At 36.6% G+C, this 24,354-nt stretch overlaps 1 protein-coding gene across 1 annotated transcript in view; it reads left to right on the forward strand.

Moving 5' to 3' along the window:
• The first annotated feature begins 474 nt into the window (after positions 1–474).
• ARL6 (ADP ribosylation factor like GTPase 6) overlaps positions 475–24,354 on the forward strand; it is a 33,359-nt gene continuing 9,479 nt past the window's right edge. Inside the window, exons 1-6 of the mRNA XM_043448974.1 lie at positions 475–893; positions 4,054–4,203; positions 12,003–12,064; positions 12,462–12,530; positions 16,013–16,107; positions 22,273–22,402. Coding sequence (XP_043304909.1) covers positions 4,081–4,203; positions 12,003–12,064; positions 12,462–12,530; positions 16,013–16,107; positions 22,273–22,402 — 479 coding nt within the window. The 5' untranslated portion in view covers positions 475–893; positions 4,054–4,080. The remainder of the gene's footprint in view (positions 894–4,053; positions 4,204–12,002; positions 12,065–12,461; positions 12,531–16,012; positions 16,108–22,272; positions 22,403–24,354) is intronic.

Below are 24,354 nucleotides of genomic sequence, written 5' to 3' on the forward strand. Positions count from 1 at the left end.
TAATCTAATCATAAGAGATTATGCCTCATGGAAATCTCTAGAGATCAGACAGCTCAGAAGCCGGGTTACAGGCAGGCTTCCTTTGCCGAAAAATGCCTGTGAGTTTATCTCCTCTCCCTGCTCACAGGAACAGTTGTGCTTCCCCAGGACTCTTGGAGCTGAGGCCTCGCAGAGCCTGGAAGAGGGTGGATGCGACAGGCAACGAGGCAATTCCCCCGCACCCCTCGCCCTAGAGCGCACAGTCGGGTCCTGCCGTTGTCGCCACCACACTGCGCCCGTGCTCGAGGGAAATCCACACTCTTCTGTGCCCCCAACGCCGCAGGGAGCGCTGACCCCTGAAACTGACCTTCCCGAAAGGGCGGGGAGAGCGCACGGAGAGAAAAGCCCTCGGCCCACGCGGACGCCAAGCCCCTCCCAGCAGGCTGTGCGCGCGCCTACAACTCCCATCATGCTCCCCAGGGGTGCTGCGCGGTTCCTGGCTAGGAGGCGGCCGTTCAACCCGTCACCCTTGCTCACACTTCTTTAATATTCCTCACTGTTCCTCAGGCGTTTGGGGAAGCTCGTCAATCCCTTAACAGGAGCTCGGAGGCAGACGCGCTAAGACCTCTGAGGAGGCGTGGCTCCGGACCGGAAGAACCTCCGGTTGCCGGGGGAACGCCACGCACCCGAGGCGCCTGCCCAGCCACTGATACTTGGACTGAGGAAGAGGCTACAACCCCTTTACCCAAGTTGTGGAGGCGGCTTTGCTCTGGTCCGGGCATCCTTTCTGTGGAGGCCTGGAGAGAAAGGTACCCAGAGCGCCCGCACCACATTCCCATCCCCGAGACGGAGACGAGCGTTCATTCCTGTTCTTCAGCAGCTCCCGGGCCCACAAGAGTAACCGCAAAGAGCAGGTATCTCCTCAACCCCAACGTTTGTATCCAGAGCCGCCCGCAGTCCCCGCCGCCACCAGTTTTAGAATTGCTCTTCCTCGGGTTTTTCACTCCGTGTAGTTGTTTCTAATGTGTGAGGACTAGGGAAAAAGTGGGCTGGTGGCTCAGAAAACTCGTTGAACTGCTTTAGGTGAATTTTTGTTTCATTGAATGGTTTTAACACTGCCCAATTGGGGCCTTTTAGTTTGCTGTGTAGAAAGTGTAATTGAAATTTCACCATCAAAAACTGAAAGCTGAATAAAAATGTTTATTGGGGGTTGGAAGAGTGTTCTGTAATTCTCCCTGAAAACATTTTTATAGAGTTACAAAGTACCTCTCATGGTGTTTCCTTTGCTCGACTCCTCGCTCCCTGTAGCCTATCTTCCAAGCTCTTAACTGTGGATAACATCCAAATTCTTCAGGATTTTTCTGGCAACAAGTTAAAAAATCCTTTAGAAAGCAGTTTCTGGGACTTTCCTGGCGGTTCAGACTTGAGACTCCGCGCTTACACTGCGGGGAGCACAGTTTCCATCCCTGGCTGGGGAGCTAAGATCGTCACATGCCCACGCGCGACCAAAAAAAAAGAAAAAAGCTGTTTCACAGGTAACAGCTAAGGGAATTTTATTGTCTGGTGTGCAGAGAGAGGAAACAGTAAGATAAGAAACTGGAAAGGTGGATTGGCGCCAAATTGTGTACAAGTTTAAAAGATATGCATGAAATTTTAGGCTTTATTCTAAAAGCTTCAAATTCTCAATAGTGACTCTACCTCAGAGACACTGTGTGGTTCTTTAAAATACAGATGCCCTGATTCCATCTTCAGAAATACTAATCCAATTAGCTGACTCCAGTGTGCAACCAGGGTTGAGAATCATGGCTATAGGACTTTAATTGCATCTCCTCCTGTGCACCCAGGACATGGCTAATGAATATTGAGTGACTTAAACTGTTATCTTTTATTTCCTTGTTTCATACATGCAAAAAGTAAATTTATAAAAATATAATTACTAAAAATTGAAGCATATATAAGGCTATGTGATAGTTGTTTATAAAGCAACTTCAGTAAATGTAATTATATCTTTTAGAACATCTGACTTCTCTTTTAAATTGTGTGTCCCAAAGCATTTCAGTGACAAGCATCAGGTGTTTGATAATCCAGGAAAAGGGAACGGAAAATCAAAATCCAAGGTTCTGTGAAAAAACAAATATTCAGATATCAGGCTTTTAACAATCAATGCCCTGCTCAGTGGGGGATGATACAAGAAGTGGTCATATTTTTTAAATATTCAAAATCCTATCAGAAATGAAAAACAAGATACAAAACTATATCAATATGCTTAGTATAATTAATAGCAAAGTGAGTAATGGCAAATTTACTTTAAATTAAAATGATCTGTATGAATTGTTTCATGATATCAAAAGGCTAACTTAAAGTAGATTCTGCAAATGCCTGTCCTTAAGCTGAGATTTAAAGGAATGGATTGAGTGAGATTTGAATCTCTACCACAAGGAGAAAAGTTGATTCAAGCAGCACAAGCGGAGTATCTCAAATGAAACCCATCCCTTGAGTAAGACAGCCGTGGCCCTGGGTTTGGGTAGGGCACTGCACCTTCCCTTCTGCACCTCATTTTCCAATTTCAGTTTTGAAATTTCTGTCCATAATGATCCCTGAAGGGGCCTAACCGAAACTGATGATGCAGCCTCCTTTCAGATGTAGTTGTCTTGGAAACTTCTTATTTCAAGTTGCTCACATCCTCCTTCGAGGTATAGTCTTGCCTTTTTGGTATGGAATAAAAAATACTGAAGGACTGTAAGATGGCAAGTTTCTAGAACCTTAGAGATGAGACTAGTATTTAGAGAACTTTGAAAGTGGTAGTTTGGAAAGTAATAGGAAATGTTTGGAATACAGGTATATTGTGGTTACTGCTGTAGCAGTCTCTGCCACAGTTGAAGACTGCCAAAAGGGGTATGTATCTCTCTTCTCCCACCACATGTTTTGAGGGACTGGGATGGTGGTTTACCCAAAGGAAGTACCTTTGGGAATTTTCACTTGGAGATTTGAAGTCTAAATCTAACAGTACCTCGGAAGGGTATGAATAGCCATAAAGTTATCACATAGCCAGACATATGTCATCAGTAATTTTACTTGACATCAAAATACTTACACATTTGCATTGCTGATGGAGTTTTTTTGAAAGTTTGCATTTGAAGGATTTTTTTCAAAGAAAGAAGTGATAAACAAATGAGTAGGGACTTCAGGAACAAATTAACTTCAGGAACAGATTAACAAAGAAATTTTTATAGTATTTGAGAAAAGGAGATTAAAATGTAAGATGGGTATTTACACTCATATTCTTCACTAGTATACTAAAGTTCTTTTAAAAAAATACTTAGGGTATTTCATATAAGTTATAATTTCAAAGAAACAAAAATGTATTAAGGTTCCGTTTGTGTGTGTGCGTTTTGTACATAACCTTCCCAAATGGATTTGTGTTGACTTAGAAAAATAACAAGATATGTAAGGACAAAGGAAAAATTAAGATAAATATATCAGTTGGGATTTTTTGTTTCTGTCTAAATTGAATATAGTCAGCAAACAAAAATGGTGAATTTAATATTTATTACTTCATATTATTGCAAAATGCAGCAATGGGGTTAGCTTTAGAAAAAGATTTAGCCAGTGGACTCAGACGAGGCAGCCCAAGGTTTCAGTTTGTTTGTGATTCTGGTCTGCCTTCTACTTTCTGTTTTAGAAGCAGGCTCTGAATGAACATCGCTGCCCATACATTTCCAGATTTCCAGAAAAGGCTGCAGATATTCTCAAGTATCACAAATGGTAGACTCCATAGGATACTAAGTAAACCACATTTTGTTCTTAAGTATTATAAGTTACAATAAGAAATGTACAGTTATTTCAAGGGCATTGTTCTGTGTTGCTGGGGGTTATTAGCTGCCAATCTGCATTCCAGTTAAGACTTCTTTCTGGTAATCAGCTTAAACTCTGTTTACTAAATGCAAAGGTACATTGACATGGTTTTCACAATATCACTGACTTTAAATTCTGAAAATTTGGGATACATATGCTCATATTCTCTATATTTAAGGTGCCTGTGTTAATATATATGTTTTTTTTTTTTTTTTTCAGCTGATTTGTGAATCCTTGCCTCACATTATGGGATTGCTAGACAGACTTTCAGGCTTGCTTGGCCTCAAAAAGAAGGAGGTTCATGTTTTGTGCCTTGGGCTGGATAATAGTGGCAAAACAACAATCATTAATAAACTTAAACCTTCAAATGTAAGTATATTTATTAGATACATTATATATTTTCTGCTAAAGAAAGCTAATGGAGGATTATTTTGTCATTGTAACTTCATTGTCACATTATGAAATCTTGTTAAATTTGTGATACCTTTAGTAAAGTAATAAGTATCAGCCAGCCATAACGTGAAGTGTATTTTATGCTGATGTAGGTAAATCTTGACTATTTAAACTGGAATATTTTCCAAATGTCTTTTCTTCACAAAAGATCTTCAAAAATTTGTGGAGTTTACGTTCAGGTAGCATTGCCTTCGTCTTGACTCTCTCTTGACAAGAGGAGCAAAACAAGGGGAAAGGTGAATCATTTTTACAGATTCTGTGGATAATTAGCCAGTTTCCCAAGGGTGTTACATGCATACCGGTAGTAGCAGGCAAGAGGACTTTAAGTCATGTAAGTCATAAGTACATGAATGTACTGCTTAAATCAGTGAAATATATATATAAACTAGCACACCTACCACTAATGTATGAGTCATGTTGTGCTGTGCGCCCAGTTGTGCTGTGCGCCCAGCCGTGTCCAACTCTTTGCAACCCCTTGGAGTATAGCCTGACAGACTCTTCTGTCCATGGAATTTTCCAAGCAAGAATACTGGAGTTGGTTGCCATTTCCTACTCCAGGGGATCTTCCCCACCCAGGGATCAAATCTCTTGTGCCTCCTGCATCGGAAGGCCAATTCTTTACTACTGTGCCATCTAGGAAGTATAAGTTACAATTGGGTTCTGCTGTACATAGAGAAAACCCACGTAACAGTGGACTGCAGATGGAGGCTTCTTTTTCTGTCATCTCAGTAAGTCCAGAAGAAATATTCCAGGGCTGGTGTGGCAGCTGCATGGTCCAGGCATCTTCCTTCTTTCTTCTCTGCTATCCTTAGGGCCTGGTTTTCTTCAGGGTCCTCGGAATCTCCACATGGCCATCTTAGGTAACTATTCTCAGTTCAATTCAGTCGCTCAGTCATGTCTGACTCTTTGTGACCCCATGGATCGCAGCACGCCAGGTCTCCCTGTCCATCACCAACTTCTGGAGCCTACCCAAGCTCATGTCCATTGAGTCGGTGATGCCATCCAACCATCTCATCCTCTGTCATCCCCTTCTCCTCCCGCCTTCAATCTTCCCCAGCATCAGGGTCTTTTCCAATGAGTCAGTTCTTTGCATCAGATGGCCAAAGTATTGGAGTTTCAGCTTCAGCATCAGTCCTTCCAATGAACACCCAGGACTCATCTCCTTTAGAATGTACTGATTGGATCTCCTTGAAGTCCAAGGGACTCTGAAGAGTCTTCTCCAACACCACAGTTCAGAAGCATCAATTCTTCAGTGCTCAGCTTTCTTTATAGTCAAACTGTCACATCCATACATGACTACTGGAAAAACCATAGTCTTGACTAGACAGACCTTTGTTGGCAAAGTAATGTCTCTTCTTTTTAATATGCTGTCTATATCCTAAGTTGCAGAGATGAGAAAAGAACAAGGCAAAAGAATAAGTCTTCCTGCCAAAGAAGTCCTCTTTAAAGAGCTTACTCAGAAACCTCCACTAATGACTCTTTCACCTCACTGGCTACCCCATCTGTAAATGAGGCTGGATTTTTTTTTTTTAAACAGGACATATTGCTGCTTCCATTAGTAACAGGGGTCCTGTAAGAATGAAAGAGGGGCTTCCTTGGTGGCTCAGTGGTAAAGAACCCACCTGCCAATTCAGGAGAAGTGAGTTTGATCCCTGGGTTGTTAAGGTCCTATGGAGAAGGAAATGGCAGCCCACTCCAGTATTTTTGCCTGGGAAATCCCATGGACAGAGGAGCCTGGCAGACTACAGTTCATAGGGTTGCAAAGAGTCAGACATGACTTAGTGACTAAACAACAACAAAGTATGAAAGAATAGGAGAGTGAATATGAGGTAAACAGTTAACATTGACAGTTGTAAGTACTTTTATCTAGATAAAAACCATTAGTCAATCAATGGAAGATGTTGATGAAAAAATGTATAGCCTGAATATAAATCTAGCAGATGGTTCAAAATTAGGAAGCTGGTGCTCTTAATGACTGACAGGCTACATAGTAGGAAGCATTGCTCCTAAATAGGGTAATTGAAGGTGGACTTCATTGCCTCCAAATAGTGCTTCAGGTTGGGCAGAATGAGAACTCCTACTGTCCCCCACCACCTTTTCCCCAACAGCTTCAGTTTTACTTCTGTTTAGTTTGAGATTACTCTCAAATTACAAAAATGCCATCATTTCTTATGGTCACCATTCCCTTCTTCTACATGGGAGAATTTGCCATGTGAAACAACTAACTACTGGTATATTTTCAGATGGCAGTTAGTTTGAGGCAGCTGGGATAAGAAGTTGAAAATGGAGCTCCCCAGTCAAGTTGAAAATCAGCTGAAATAGATGTGCTAAAGTCAGATTTTTAAAAAAAATAGCAGTTTTATTGAAAAAATTAATTTTGGAGGGCAAGGTTTAGGTCTGGCCAGAGGACTTGCTAACACTCTCTTGAGTTATGCTTCATGTACCAGAATTCATGCTTTCCTCCTCAGGGAGAGATCCTGCTTGTGTAGGTTTACTGCATGGTTAAGAACAGATGAGAATGCGTGGTTTCAAGAAGCATGTGGCTCTCAATGAGAGAGAGGCAGAACCAAGAATGTTGTTTCCATTTCACAAACTGAGACGTCAAAGAAGTCCTCCCCACCCATGAAAAGGAATAAATTTAGAGAGGACAGATACAGTAGCTAGAAGTGTCATTTTAATGGGGTCTTCTCTATATGAAAGCAGGGGAAAAAGATTTCATCAATAAGGAAAGGAACAGGTTAAAGTCTGTCTCCTACCCAAGGTGATTATAATAAATTTCTTTAACAGCCTTTAAGAAGAAGATATAGCAACCTACCCACTTGAATGGGGTCCAAATTGAATATAGAGAACCATACCCAGCTGTGGTTGGGTCCATAATTAGTTCCACGGATGGTTCGGCTATCAGTAGATCAACCTGGGCTAATATTAAGAAACTTAGTGGCTGGTGATGTGCACCACTTCGGCAGGTAAGCATAGTAGCATAAGGGAGCAAGATTATAAGGAAGTTCTTTAGGTAAGGTCCTATTCTATAGGAGATATTTCCATTTTTTTCTACATCAAGGAATATCTTCAAAAGTAATTTTTTTGTAAAAGTTGTGTCAAATAAGTACAAAATTATTGAAACTAGAGTCACAGTTAGTAGTACCAAAGTGTGCCAGCTCCCTGGAGCCTGCTGTACTCAGACTGGCAGAAATGACATTCAAAGAACAAAATGGAAATTACGTTGTCTCTTTCCATCATCCCCAACAGTATAGTGATCTTCTGTCCCAAGACATGCTTATTACCGTAGGAATAATCTTCTTTGATATGGATGGGAGCAGCTTTCTTCTCTAAACATTATTGGTCATTTGGGGCAGCAGGGGAAGGAGACATCCTGAGCTCAGTCTACCATCTTAAAATGTTCCAATATCCCAATTTCAGAGTAGTCCTGTGCAAGACCTGCTGACCCTGCCTAACACACTATACTAGTCAGGGAGAGGCCTCAGGAACATCTGGGCATGCAGCCAATTACTGAGGCTTTTTAATCTTTTGCTTTCCAGCATACGCACCTCTCTGCTACCACTGGTGAATTGTGGAACTAGCCTGGACTGCTCCAGGTATATTTTTAAGCGGATCATCTAATTTCTGACACCACTTCCTGAGGCTTAATCTTTAGGCAACTATCCTGTCGCCCTCAGAACAATTGACCTCTACCTTCTGAGAGCAGAATAAGAGCCCTAAAACCTGTCACCCAGGCACAGATAAAACACTTGCTTCCTCCCTACCTTTAAACCCAAGAACAGTCTCTTGTGAGCTTGTATCCACTTTGAGAAATATTATTTTTAATGAATAAGGTGAGTAATAGGAATCAAAAAGCAGAGACATTACTTTGCCAACAAAGGTCCGTCTAGTCAAGGCTGTGGCTTTTCCAGTAGTCGTGAATGGATGTGAGGGTTGGACTATAAAGAAAGTATAGCGCCAAAGAATTGATGCTTTGAACTGTGGTGTTGGAGAAGACTCTTGAGAGTCCCTTGGACTGCAAGGAGATCCAACCAGTGCATCCTAAAGGAGATCAGTCCTGAGTGTTCATTGGAAGGACTGATGCTGAAGCTGAAACTCCAATACTTTGGCCACCTGATGTAAAGAACTGACTCATTGGAAAAGACCCTGATGCTGGGAATGATGGAAGGCAGGAGGAGAAGGGGACGACAGAGGATGAGATGGTTGGATGGCATCACCGACTCAATGGACATGAGCTTGGGTGGACTCTGGAAGTTGGTGATGGACAGGGAGGCCTGGTGTGCTGCTGTCCATGGGGTCGCAAAGAGTCGGACACTACTGAGCGACTGAACTGAACTGAACTGAATAGAAATCTATGATCATCTATTAGGAAAATGTCTTGAAAGAAATTACAAGTCTCATTTTAGAGTAAAATAGTCTCATACTTTTTTGCGGAGGGATAAAGTCAGTTTCTAGATAACTAGATACTTCCTGAGCCCAAACTAGTCTTTAATATTAAGCTCTCTTAATGTTCATTTGTTAATATGTTAAGGTTGCTGATCTTCCCTAAACTGATAAGGAGAGAAAAGAGGTACATTTTAACCTGATAACTTTTCAATAATCTGGTCTTAGTGTCATAGTAAGAGTTGTGCTCTATTAACACCTTTCTTCTAAAATTCTTTTGCCCCATTCCCCAACATAAATGCTCTCATTCTATCATGTCATCCAGTTTTATATTCTTAACATTTAAAACAATCTGAAATTGCTTCACATATTCAGTTGATAAGTTGTTTATTACATTTTTCTTCATCGTAAAATTAAATTCGTAAGAGCATAGATCTTACATTGTTCAATAATGTTGTTTAGTCACTAAGGCATGTCTGACTCTTTGTAACCCTATGGACTGTAGACTGCCAGGCTCCTCTTCATGGGATTTCCCAAATACCTAGAATATTTCTTAGTAGTTAAATCTATTTTTGTACAAATGGAATGATGGGTGATTTTTTAATTTTCATTTTTGTGCAGGGAATGATTATTGATCATACCAAGGATATAATTTTCAACAAATTTAGTAAATCTTACCAAATAGGGTCTCTCTTGGAAACCTTGTTCTAGTCTTACTGACATTGGTCTATTACTGGGCTGTCTCAGATGGCCTAATCCATTTAGGTAATAATTCCTGTTCTCTTTCCTTGGTTTGTAAGCATCCCCTGTCCAATTTAGAGAATCATCAAATGTATTTGTTCCTGAATAGAGCAGAGGGAAATTAATCAGTGAAGACTATTTCAGAATTCTTTAGAGGAAAATGAATCACACTTGAATCTGAAAGTATCAGCTCACATATCTTGTCCTGTCCTAATTAATTTGTGGAGTTTCTTCTTTCTAATTATCTTCCACTAGAACTTTAAAAGTGAGGAAAAGAAGAGAAAGTTGATAAATTTTATCCCTGTTAAAACAGCAAATTAAAGGGTAGCTTCTCTGGAAACAAAAAGAGTTTGTGAAGAAACTGGGTGGTTATGGACAGGTTGGGCCAATTTCTATGATCATCTAATCACAGTTCAGTGATTAGAATTATAGTTCAAGGCTACTCATTTGAGCTATATTTTCTGAGATTTCTTTAAATGTTCAACTTCCTTTTTTTATTATTGTTATTTTTTCCTAATAATAGTAGCTGATGGTTTTATCACATTGGCACATGAAAATTCATAATATCAAAACAGTATTGTATTTTAGGACAACAAAAATTAGGAAACTCTTTATTCCAAAGGTTGTTGTACAATGAAGGACCCCTAAGATATGAAGTAAGAATCTGAGTAACAGAAAATAAATTCTGTCTAACATAGAGAGATTTTTGGAAGACTACTAGGCAGCTCACAGAATGGAAGGGAAAGCTGAGTAAACAGATTTCAGAAAGCCAAAACCAGGGCTGCTCTGGGAAATCTTTTCACTAGCACATTACTATTAAGGTGACCAAGCTTCAGGGACCTTTCACCTTATGTCTTTCCATTTGAATTTTAAATTTTCAGGAGTAAACTACCAAAATGAACATAATGCTGTAAGGCAGCAATTTTCCCTCTACTCCTCCTCTTTTTACATAAAAGCGAAGTGATGAACTCAAAGGGGATTTTTTTTTTTAATTTTTTTTTTTTTTAGGTTACACTTTTGGCAGTATGAAGAAGACGGGTACAAAACTGAAATCAGTGAGCTTGTAATTCTTAATGATAACAACCATTTGTTGAGTGTTTACTGTGGACCAGACACTGGTATCTTGCATCTATTAATTTACTTAATTCTCATGAAAACATTAAGAGTTAAGGGTAGTAATGATATATTTTACATTTAAGAAAACTCAGGCTTAAAGAAGTAACTTGTTTATATGGTGTATTAGCAGTTAGAAGTAATCAGGAGGCTGCTGTAGTAATTTGAAGCAAGAAATGATGAGGACCCAAGCTAAGTTAGTGAGCCAGAATCAATAAAGCTTAGAGAATTGTTGTATAGGGGATGTAAAAAAAAAAGGAAGGAGTCAAGAATAACTTCTAGACATCTGGGTCAGAAAGTGAATGGACTTCTATTCAAAAGGAGAAAGTTGATGGTAGAAGTATTAACTCAATTGCCTGTTAATTGCCAATTAAGTTAACTTAATCGACAAGGTAACTTGTCAATGTAAGGTCTTTTACTTGCCTGTGGATCCTGTCAGCAGGTCTCCCATTATACTCTCACCCTCTTGCAATCTCTTTTCCACTCAATCTCCACCATGGCCCCATGGCCCCATCTTTCACTTGGTTACATACAGTCTTTCCCTTATAAATATATTTTAGACATACAGGCCTTCAACTTTTCCTGAGTGGTGAGTTCCTCCCTTCCTTGCGGTCATTGCCCTGGCTGTTTCCTTTGACTGAATTGTCCTTTGCCCAGATCTTGTCATAGCTTTTTCCCTTCTTAACATTTACTGGGTGAGATGTCACCTCTCTCAGACAGGCTTATTGCTAAACTAACACTCCTCCACCCCATTGCCTCCCACCCTCAATCACCTTTCATGGCACTTGGCCACTGTTCAGGATTGGTATCTTAGTTGTTTATTGCTGTTTACCTTCTCTAGATTATAAATTCCATGAGAGCAGAGACCATGTATATTCACCATCTAGACATGAAGACAATCCTCTGTAGCACACGTCCTGCTTGCTAAGTTGTTTCAGTCGTGTCTGACTCTCTGCAACCCCATGGACAGTATCCTGCCAGGCTTTTCTATTTATGGGTTTCTCCAGGCAAGAATACTGGAGTGGGTTGCCATGCCTGCCTCCAGGGGATCTTCCCGACCCAGGGATCGAACCCACCTCTCTTATGTCTCCTACATTGGCAGACGGGTTCTTTACCAGTAGTGGCCCCTGGGAAGCCACTCTGTTCATTTGTAAACTCAGTAAGTATAGAAGATTAGGAAGTCCTATATGTGAGCTAAAAGAGAATTGTGAAACTATTTTAAGTTGGTGGTAACTTTCAGCAAGCCTCAAAATATGAATTAAGACACACATTATGCAGATTTATAGTTAGTAAACCTTAAACTTCTATAAAGAATTCATGCACAATGATCTCCTTGCAAAAATTATGATTTTGTTTAATCCTTTCATTTTCTTAGTGGCAGATTTTAGAATTGGAAAAACTGGGTGCTTTTCTTTTAACCTGAGGAAAAATGCAATCTTTTAATTGCAAATTTCTAAACTTTGTCTCTTTTCTTAAAGGCTCAGTCTCAAGATATAGTTCCAACAATAGGATTCAGCATAGAGAAATTCAAATCGTCTAGGTAATTCATTTTATTAAACTTGTGATTAAGAAGTTGTGGGTGAAAAATGGTATTAGATCTATCTAGTTATTCCTGCTACTCTTAGAAAAAGGAATCTGTTGTTTCAGAAGCCCACCGATGTTAAAATATTTGTACTATTATCCCTGGATTATTCTTCAGAATTTAGAGGTTAGATGAATCCTTATAATTTCACTAGCAAAGAAAAATATATTTTTATATGTTACTGTTGTAAAATCCTATTTATATTCAAGAAATTTATTCTGTGGCACTTGTACTTGAAAGCTGGCCCAGCTTGAGCATTGTATACTCAAGGGTGGTTTCTTTGATTGATAATAATTTAAAGTTTTAGTAGCTTATAATGTAGTGATTTTTTGTTGTTGTTTGTTTTGTTTTATAGTTTGTCTTTTACAGTGTTTGACATGTCAGGTCAAGAAAGATACAGAAATCTCTGGGAACACTATTATAAGTAAGTATGTTTGTAAATGTTGGTTAACTAGATGGTTATATTTTAACAAGTAGTGATTAGAAATCCAAATGATTACATGGGCTAGGTTGCAATGTTTATTTTTATGTAATTTAAGTATACATCCTAAGTTTTTAAAAAATATATAATCATACTTGACATTATTTGTCAAATGCTTCAGATTCTTTATAACTTTGGGCCTTGCTTGTTTTGTTGTCTCTGTTTTTAATGTCCTGTTCTACTCTACTTCTCTGCAGCTTAAGGTTGATATATTCATTCTTTAAAGACTAGCTCTAAAGTCACCTCCTCTGTGGAGATTCCATTTATTGTGGAGATGCCCAATTATTCTGGCCCCCGTGTTGGCACAGTACTTAACCATTCATATTTCTCTAATCTTATAACCAAATAATCAAGGGCATGGGATCTTTTTCTTATTCAGATTATTTCTTGAAGTATGATTCTGGGCACACAGATCAGTAAATAATTACTGAATAAATTTAGTTAAAATAGCAGCACCAACAGTTGATCCATTTGTTCAACAAGCAGTTCTAAACAAGATGTTTTGCTGTGTATGCAAATCAGGTGCTCACCAGTTACTTCAGAGTAACAGCTATCAAGTTGCTAGGATCCAAATATGCTATGTTTGTGGTATCCTGTATTAAATTCTCTGGGGGAAATGTGAGATGTTTTTGTTTTTAAGGCAACTTGAGTTTTCAGTATAGGATTTTTTTTAATTCCTCTTCCAATTAATTGGTAAACAACTTTTTTAAAAAATGTATTTAATACTTTAAAAAAAAGTTTATTACAGAAAATGTAATACTATGTAAAAAATAGTACTTAAAGGAATTTTTTTTTCTGATTTTAACATTCTTTTTCTTTAAAGTCTTTTTGGAAGAAGTTAATGAATTCAGGAATATTTTAGATACACTGTAGGTGGAATGCTGAATATGGTTACTGTTCAGAAATCTACAGTAATAGTAAATTTCCTGTAGCTATATTTTTCTGATTGTGAAAGAACAAGTGCATTTTAATCTATTAGACTGAAAAAAGGTTAAAAAGATTAAGTCTACTATTGGCAAAACAAGCTACTCTTACAGATAATATAACATCTTTTTTAGGGTAATTTTTCAATGTCTGTTAAAATGAAAAATGTTCATACCCTCCAGCCATAATTTTTGCTTTCAGAAAAGTACAGATGACTGGTACTGCTGGGCAAACATGTACATAAAAGAATGTGTGTTGAGAATTATTTATAATGATATTTTGTCATATCTCAGTTATATAAAGAAAATTATTCTTAATAAAAATGTATGCTTAATATATATTGAGAGAAGAAAATTCTTAGTGTAATATGTACTGCATCATTAATAGCATTTGTTTTGGTACTAATGAGATTATAAAGGAAGTTTACTTTGTCATTTATTTGATTCTGTAATGTTAATTATTATATAGTTTTTGCATATTACTCTTTGAATATAAAAAAGTAATAAAGCCTAAGATACAAGGAGTGCATATCAGGAAAAGTGTTAATGTTTAGAAAGTGTATCTTTGGAGTATGTTTCTTCTGTTTTGAAATAACATTTAACGTAAACTGAGAAAGGAGCCTTCTGAAGTGTGCACCGTGTGCTGCATAGTTTTCATTTAACGTTCTGTGATAAGTCAGGAAAAATAAAAAGAGTGTAACGCTCATGGCAACCTAATATTTTCTTATATTCCTTCCTATGCCAAAATTTGCTTAATCATTTCTGTTTTTGGACATGAAGGTTGTTCTCAGTTTTGGAAGATTATAAACAATTCTTCAGTTAACATATTACTGTATAAATCTTTGTCATACTTCATGTTTCCTCAGTATAAATTTCAGAAATGAAATTACTGGCTCAAAGTGACTGAATGTTTTTAAAGCTCTTGGTATATATTTCCAATTGTATCAGTTTTTATAGCCACTGGTAATGTATGACTGTAATAAAATGCATTCATCTTTTTAAATGATAGCAGACAATGGTATTAAAAAGTTGTTTTATTTTTTATATGCATGTGAGTACTAATGACATTGAACTTTAAAAATCTTGATTTATGACTGGAATAAGTGAGTCACAAAAAATATATAAATGTCTAATAAATATATGAAAGTATATTGAACTTAACAAGAAATTAATAAAATGCAAAGTAAAATAATATGCTGTTAGGATGGTAAAAAATTGAAAAGAATAAGAGCCAGGCTGGCCAGGGAGTGGGAGCAGTGCTGGTAGTATTATAAAATTGCTATAGCATTTCTAATTTGTCAGTGTTTATCTAAAACTTTAAATTATGTGTGTATTCCTAGGCATTCTGTTCCTAAGAAGAGATCTTAAAGTATCAAGAAATTTTTTAAATGTGTTTGGGAGGATGTTTATCCCAAAGTTTTTCATAGTAATGAAAATTGGAAGTATTCTATGAAGCCCAACAATAGAAGTTTGATACAATATTTAATGACATACTCATTATACTTTACAGTATGATGAAAGATGTTATTGAAAGACATCTTTCAAAAAAAACTATTGAAAGCTTCTTTATGCTTTAATGCTTCATATAAAAGTAGTTCAAACTATACTATAAAAAAGATCAAGGAAGTGTACATATATACATCAGAAAGGCAGAATAAAACAGCAAGATTCCATTTCGGTACAGATGTAGATATTCATATATGAATACTCTTGCTTGGAAAATTCCATGTACAGAGGAGCCTGCCAGGCTGCTGTCCATGGGGTTGCACAGAGTTGGACAGGACTGAGTGCACGTGCATACACACATGTACAACGAAAATGTTGAAAACAGTTTATCTGCAAGTATTAATGATTGTGCCTGTGTAATAGGATTATGTTTTTACCTTTTATTTTTTAATTTAATTTATGACCATGCTAAGTTCGTTGCTGCACACGGGCTTTCCCTAGTTGCAGTGATCCGGGGCTACTTTCTAGTTGCAGTATGCAGGCTTCTTGTTGTGGGGGCTTCTCTTATTGCAGAGCATGGGCTCTAGGCTTCAGAAGTTGAGGCGCTTTGGCTCAGTAGTTGTGATTCACAGGCTCTAGAGTGTGGGTTCAGTGCTTGTAGCGCATGGGCTGATTTACTCTGCATAATGTGGGATCTTCCTGGATCAGGGAATCAAACCCATGTCCCCTGCATTGGCAGGTGGATTCTTAACCACCAGGGAAGCCCGCCTTGTTATTTTTTAAAATTATGAAATGAGTCATTAAATTTACCATGTTATTATCCAAATGAATAAAAATTACTTTACATGAAATGTGACTAATTTGGTTAATATATTAACCAAAATATGGCAATATTAATTACTCATATAAACTAGTAAGGAACAGCACCAACACCTGTAACAACAGATCATCATAGGACATGAAAACACAATAAACGGTTTAAGATATGCAAATGAATCATTAATATAGAAAAATGTTTGTTTATCATTAATTTTTCTCATTCTGTGTATTACACAGAGAAGGACAAGCCATTATTTTTGTCATTGACAGTAGTGATAGCTTAAGAATGGTTGTGGCCAAAGAAGAACTTAATACTCTTCTGAATCACCCAGGTACGTGTATGTGTCTTCAGTCTGTGATGTCTGTGCTTTGGGGTCATATGTGATGTCTTGTTCTTTGATGTCAGCAAAACATGTTGTTTACACTGTATAGTCTTATTTAAATTTTTTTAATTTTAATGCATATTAATTATGTGGAATTAGCAATACCATATATAGATTTTTTTAATTTCAAAGCCATTTGCAGTGTTTTCCAGGTCTTTGATCTGTTATTTTCTGAAATTAAAAGTGCCCTTTTTTCCTGATCATGTAAATAATGTATCAGTAGCAAAGCAGATGAACAGAGAAAGAATAAGAGTGAAAATAAAAATTGATGTTCCAACACATTAAAATTTTTTTGGTTGCCATCTTTACATAGGTGTGAATGTGTAATCACAGTATTTCTTAGATATTTATTGTGAGAATTCTTTTAAAACAGATCTTTTCTATTTTTAAATTACCGCCAGCCCTCCAATTCCCTTTTAAGATAATAGCATTAACAATTTGGTACTTTTTCTTTCCTACCTTTGCTTATAATTTTGTATCATATATATATATATATGCACAGATACACCAACATATATACACACACATTCAGCATATACAGGTACCAAAGATGTATACAGTTACCCCTTGGTATCTATGGGGGATTTGTTCTAGGATCCCTAAGGATACCAAAAGCTGTGGTTGCTCATGTCCCTTATGTAAAATAGTAGTATTTGCATAGAACCTATGCACATCCTCCCATGTATTTTAAACCATCTCTAGATTGCTTATAATACATAACACAATGTAAATACTGTGGCTCAGACGGTAAAGAATCTGCCTGCAACGCAGCAGACTCGGGTTCGATCCCTGGGTTGGGAAGATCCCTTGGAGAAGGGGTCTGCAGTCCATGGGGTCACAAGAAGTCAGACATGACTGAGCAACTAATACAATGTCAACACATGGTAAATTCAAGTTTTGTTTTCAGGAACTTTATGTAATTTTTTTCCCTGAGTGTTTTCCATCCATGGTTGGTTGAATCTGTGGGTGTGGAGTCCACAGATACAGAGGGCCAACTATATAGGATTGGGGGCTATGAGGACTGTCATCATTACTTACTAGAACAGGATCATATTCTGTATACTCTTCTGCATCTTCCTATTCTCAAATATCACTGCATGGTGGAAATCCTTCCAAGTCAAATTGCATGTATACAATTATTCTTTTAATGATGCATAACATGTCATACAATGAATGTATTGTGGTTTATTCAGTCATTCGCCTGTTGCTAGATATTCCTTCCCTCCCACCCCGCAGGAGTTCTCAGTACTGTTGTGGAATTCTGCATTTCTAGCCTTGCTCATGCAGAAAGATTGAAGTGACCTTTGTACCAGTACTTTTAGAAGAGGACTTTTAGAAAATGGTTTAAAAGAAATGCAGATTTGTTAGAATAAAAGCAGAAATAGTATGTGGCCTTCTAAGAATTCTTTCTGCTTAACCACAATATCTTTGGTATTTTTATTGGACAACCTAAAATTTATTCAAATATGTGGAGGGAAAACTATCCAACCTGTGTTTTTTCTGTGACTTTTTCACTTTTAAAAACTTATCTTTTATCTGGGTTGAGAAGGCATTTTTGATTCTACATCCCCTTTTTGTTAATCTTTCCCCTTGCTCCCCCAAAAAAGTCATGACATTGACTAAAACATGAAATACGTCTTATAATATCTGCTTTAAATAAATACAATGGGAACCTTAATTTCCTCAACTAAAGCCTTGTCCATGTATCTGTATATACTTACTGATGCATTTATTTTATAGGTTAGATTCCCAAAAAAGGAATTTCTCAACTGAAATATATATTGAACTTTTTTTTAAATTGATGTATAATATGTAATACAGAGAAATGCTCCAATCTTAAGTATACAGTTCTGTAATTTTGACAAATGCGTATATTCATGTAACTGTTCTTGTCTACACACTCCCAGACAAGAAACAGAATATTTTCATCACCCTCTAAGTTCTTTCATGCCCCTTTCCAATCAGCACCCCCTACAAGGGACCAGAAGAGCTGCTAATCTGATTTCAATCTCCAAAATTTTGCCTTTTTTACAATTTCATATAGATGGTGGGGAAAAGTACATACATTTTTGTGCCTCGATTTTTACATTCAGTGTAATGTTTTGGGGAGTCACCCATCTTGTATCACTTGTTTACTCCTTTTATTTGCTTTGTAATATTTTATTATATGACTGTAACACAGTTTGTTTATCCAGTGTTTAGTAATTGATACCTGAACTGTTCCTAGTTTAGGGCAATTATGAATAAAGTTGGTGTGAACATTTTTTGAAATATAATTGACATATAATTTTATATCAGTTTCAGGTATTCAGCATAGTGATTTGATATTTGTATATTCAGTTAATCTTTGAACAACTAGGATTTGAACTGCACAGGTCTACTTACATGTCAATTTTTCTCAAATAATGCCACAGTAGTACTATATGATCCAAAGTTGACTGAATCCACAAGTGTGAAGCCACAGAGGGCCAGCCATGAAGTCATTCACAGATTTTTGGATGTGCAGAGGTTAGAGCTCCAGCCCCCACGTTGTGCGAAGGTCACCTGTACTGTGAAATGATCACCGCAGGTCTGGTTAGCACCCATCAGGACGCACAGTTAGAAAACGTTTTTCATGTGATGAGAACTTTTACGATATACTCTTAGCAGCTTTCAAATACCCAATACAGTATTACCAACTGTAGTCTCCATGGTGTACATTACATCTCATAGATTATCTCATGACTGGAGGTTTGTACTGTTTGACCCCTTTCATCCATTTCAAGCTCTCTCCACCCCAGGCACCTCTGGCAACAACCAGTTTCTTCTCTGCATCCATCAGTTTGTTTTCTTTAGACATTTTTTGTCTTCTTTAGATTTCACATGTGAGATCATATGGTATTTGTCTTTTTCTGACTTATTTCACTTAGCATAATGGATTTCATTTTGTCATTTTCTATCTTGTAATGGCCTCTTCTGATTTTGTATTAGGGCTATAGAGACCTCATAAAATAACTTGAAGAGCAGTTACTCCTCTTTTTATTTTTATGTTTCGGATTTGTGTAGAATTGGTATTATTTCTTAAGCATTAAATAAAATGAAGCCATCTGGTTTAGGATTTTGTGTGTATGTTGGGGGCGTGAATTATAAATTCAATTTCTTTAAATGAAGTAGGGCTATTAAAGTTCTGTATTTCTTCTTGGGTCACTTCTAGTAATATATAACCAAATCTGTTAATTTGTTAATTTATATAAGTTGTGAAATTTATTGGCATAAAATTGTATCATCCTCTCATTATCCTTTTAATGTCTTTAAGACCTGTATGATATACATATCTTCTTTCATTTCTAATATTGATAATTTATGTTTCCTCCCTTTTTTATTGCTCCATCTTTTAAAGAGTTTGTGGTTTTACTAATTTTCCAAGAAAAACTTTTAACTTTGGCAGTTTCCTCTGTGGATGTGTCTTTTTCAGATTTCATTAATGTCTGCTCTTTTTTTATTACAAATTTTTGTTTTTATTTTGAACGTCCTGTACTTAAATTGAATTTTATTTTCTCTATATCTTTTTCAGATCGAAGTAGAAATTATTGATTTTATATATTCTTATAAAACATTTTATATCTACCTTTTTTAATAAAAGCATTTAAAGCAGTACATATTTTCTGAGGATTTAACTATCTCACAAATTCTGATATATTTCTTTATTATTTGGCTCAAAGTATTTTCTAACTTACCTTGCAAATTCTTCTTAGATGCTTGGGTTATTTAGTAGTGTATTATTATTTAATTTCCCAAATATTTGGAATTTTCTAGGTGTCTTTTTGTTTTTGATTTCTAATTTAATTCTATTTGATCAAATAACCTATTTCAAATATTTTCATTCTTAGAAATATATGGCCTAACACATATGGTTGAGCATGGTGAATGTTCCATCTGCAATTCCATAGAATGTGGAGCTTGCTGTACTTGGGTGAAGAGTTCTGTAAATATCAGTTGATAGTGTTATTCACATCTCCCATATCCTTTTATTGTGGAAGAGCTGATGTACAGTATCATATAAGTTTCACACGTAGAACATGATGATCCACAGTTTTTTAAGCTGTGTTGCATTTATACTAAATACAAAATATGGCCTGTATTCCCTGCGTCACACAGTGTGTTCTTGTAGCATGTTCGTTTTATAGGTGGTAGTTTGTTCCTCTTAGTCCCCGACCCCTAACCTCTCTCCCACCCTCCCCTCTCCCCAAGGGCAACCACTAGTTTGCTCCCTGTGTCTGAAGTCTGTTTCTTTTTTTGTTAACATTCAGAAGCTTGTTGTATTTTTTTAAATTTTACATATAAGTGATGTCATACAATATTTGTCCTATTTCATCCAGCATACCACCCTCCAAGTCCATCTATGTTGTTGCAAATGGTAATATTTAATTCTTTTTTATGGCTGAGTAGTATACCATTGTATGTATGTACCACATCTTTATCCATTCATCTGCTAAGTACATTTAGGTTGCTTCTATTTATTTATTTGTATTTAGGTTGCTTTTATATCTTAGCAATTTAAATAATGCTGCTGTGGACATTAGGGTGCTTGTATCATTTCAAATTGTTATTTTTTTATTTTATAAATACCTAAGAGTAGAATTGCTGACTCACGTGGTAGTTATATTTTTAGTTTTCTGCTGCTGCTGCTAAGTCACTTCAGTCGTGTCTGACTCTGTGCGACCCCATAGATGGCAGTCCACCAGGCTCCCCCGTCCCTGGGATTCTCCAGGCAAGAACCCTGGAGTGGGTTGCCCTTTCCTTCTCCAATGCATGAAAGTGAGAAGTGAAAGTGAAGTCACTCAGTCATGTCCGACTCTTAGCGACCCCATGGACTGCAGCCTACCAGGCTCCTTCGTCCATGGAATTTTCGAGGCAAGAGTACTGGAGTGGGGTGCCATTGCCTTCTCCAGAAACCTCAATTCTGTTTTCCATAGTAGCTGCACCAGTTTCCATTCCAACTAACAGTGTACAAGAGTTCACTTTTCTGTGCATCTGCACCAATATTTATTATTTGTGTTCTTTTGGACCTCAGCCATTCTAACAGAGAGATGTAAGGTGATGTTTCCTGGCAATTTTAATTTTCATTTTTAGTATATATCTATTAAGTTGATCTAATGTGTCTTTTAAGGCTGCTGTTTCCTTATTGACTTTCTATGTGAATGATCTGTCCATTGATGGAAGGGGGACATTAAAGACCCCTTACTATTATTGTGTTGCTGTCAATTTCTATATCTATTAATATTTGCCTTATATGTTTAACCTCTCCTATGTTGGGTACATACATATTTACAACTGTCTTTATCTGCTTGAATTGATCCCATGAGCAATGTCCTTTAATGTCCTCCTTTGCCTCTTTTTATAATTTTGTTTTGAAGTCTCTTGGGTCTGATATATGCATTGCTGCCCCACCATTTTTTTTGTTTCCATTTGCATGAAATATCTTTTTCCATCCTCTCACTTTCAGTTTGTTTCTTTGGATTTGAAGTGAGTCTCTTATAGGCAACTTATGTATTGGTCTTTTTCAAAAAATCCATTCAGCCACCCTATGTCTTTTGACTAGTTCATTTACATTCTTATCCTCCTCCTATAATATTTCTGTTTGAAGTTTTCTTCCTTTGTGTTGACAGTAAAAATGAAACAAAATGTTTGACTTTTTGCTAGGTGCTGTTCAGTAACTGTTTAATGAGCCCTCCACTCCCACCTCATCCATCTTTGGTTTACAGTTCCAACAAGAGGGCAGATAATCTTACTTCCTTTGTAACTCAGCTGGTAAATACTCCACCTGCAATGAGGGAGACCTGGGTTCAAGCCCTGGGTTGGGAACATCCCCTGGAGAAGGGAAAGGCTACCCTCTCCAGTATTCTGACCTATAGAATTCTGTGGACTGTGCAGATAACCTTAGGAAGAAGTGTATTTTAAATTTTGTTATCACTTAAATACATGCTTGACAGTATATGCCTTTAAATGTTTATGTATGTGTGATATGGGAAGAAGTGATCAGAAGACAATTTTAGTGGATTTCAGTTTTAAGGATTTTGGAGAAGATAACTCAAAAAGCTAGAAGTGTGATGATAGTCTTATTTTCTCTTTTAGATATTAAGCACCGTCGAATACCAATCTTATTCTTTGCAAACAAAATGGATCTTAGAAATGCAGTGACATCTGTAAAAGTATCTCAGTTGCTGTGTTTAGAGAACATCAAAGATAAACCATGGCATATTTGGTAAAGTCTTTTATTTACATTTCATTTTATCATTCTGAAAAAATCTCCAACTTCAGGGTTTTTTTTTACAAGCTCACTATATAAGTGACTTAACATGGTAGGATGAAAGGTAAAGATTATGTTTTATAAAACTGTAGTGTTGCAGGTATTCAGTAATATATTATTGTTAAAACCTTTCAAATCTTTTTAGGGATAGAAAAACAAAAACAACTCTTTAAAAGAATTAACTTAACCAATCTGCTTACTTACCCAGCTTCAACCACACTAATTTCTTTCTTCACACTGAATCAACCAACCACAGTTCCATCTCAAAGCATTTGCACTTGTTATTCCCTTTATCTGAATCATTCTTTAAAATAGTTTTCCTGCTTACTATTGCACTTTCTTTAAGAAAGAGACCTCTCGATAATTCTCTGAAACCTTACCCCCATCTCTTGTGGTTTTTTTTCCCTACTTTGCTTTATTCGTCTATTGCTATATGACCTCTTCTTTTTTTGTTTTCTCTTGTATAGTCTGTCTTCCTATACTAGTCCATTAGTACTATGAGACCTGGGATTTCATTGATTTTTTTCACTCTGACACCCCCAGAGTAGTAACAGTGCCTGTTTAGTAGGTACCTACTCATAGGTACTTAGGAGATACACAATAAATACTTGTCGATATGAATAAACAGAAATATAAAAATGTGTCTTATTCAGACATACTGTAAAATTGAACTCAAATAATTAGAGTCTGATATTATTATACATTTTTATTGGGAAAGCAGTTTCTTACTAATATATTTAATTCCAGTGTGTTTTTCTGCCAAAATATTCTGATAAGGATAACCAGAAGTTATATATTAGTATTTTAATGCCTACTGCTATCTTATGTTACATTAAGCTTCCCTCTGTTCACCCCCACCCCCACCTCTCCGTGGAAGATATCCTTCTCCTCTATAGAGAAAGGCTGAACACAGAGGCAAAAAAATCTAGGAAAGAAGGAAGTGGTAGAACTCATAGGAAAACTTTAAGAGCTAACCATGGTGCTGAAAGAGTAATACTATAGCACTTGAGAAATCCCTTGAAATTTTTCAGTACCGAAGGCCACATATCATGAGTACAACCCTCCTTACTTTGGAAATCAGAGGAAAAATCAGTGTTTACTAAATTATTCTTGAGTTGGAATTTAAGGTTCTGTGGTATTTTGTTGGTAAAGAAAGGGATTTGGTGTAGAGAACTATCTTAAGATAGAACCTTTCTATTTTTGTAAATCATACTTAAAATGATAATATCTAAAGTAGAAGAATTTAATTTTTGCCCTAAGTGTGCTGACTACATTAATGGAAAGTACAACATTCAAAATACGGGTCAATTCTAATTAGTAAAAGATGTAGTTTTTCTCTTAATTTTGAAGTAGAAATTAATTTTGCAAATGGAAAATGTCTTTCTCCTTAACAATTAGCTATTGAATTCTGTTAGGTTTATTTATTTAATTGTGACACCTTAACTTTTTTAGTAAGAGAAAAAAATAATATCAGATGCTATAAGGATATGGACTTAGAGCATATTGCCAGTTTCTCTACTTTCTGTACAACTTGTAGAAGAATGCTAAGTTTTTCTTGTAAGTTTGTCTACAGTTTTGACTTCTTAATTCAAACTGGACATCTCACTAAGTTCCAGTTAGTGTTTCACTTGTTAAGGTTTTTATTTGAACTAAAAATAAATTTCTCCTTTAATTTTGGAGAAAAAAGTAATGCTGAGTGGTGCAGAGATAAACTATTGCATCTCTCTTGCCTTAGGTACAAATAAATTTGGGTAGTAAAGGAGAGATTATAGAGAAGTATAGTTTGGAAATTTTTATTGGTTTATTTTTGACCATTTTACTAAACATATAGTCAACTCTGATTTTCAAGTCTGATTCTGTTTTAGTTCTTCCCATGTGTCCTTTGACTAAGTCCCTGGAGTGATATA

Source organism: Cervus canadensis, chromosome 27, assembly GCF_019320065.1.
Source record: "Cervus canadensis isolate Bull #8, Minnesota chromosome 27, ASM1932006v1, whole genome shotgun sequence".
Lineage (NCBI taxonomy): Eukaryota > Metazoa > Chordata > Mammalia > Artiodactyla > Cervidae > Cervus > Cervus canadensis.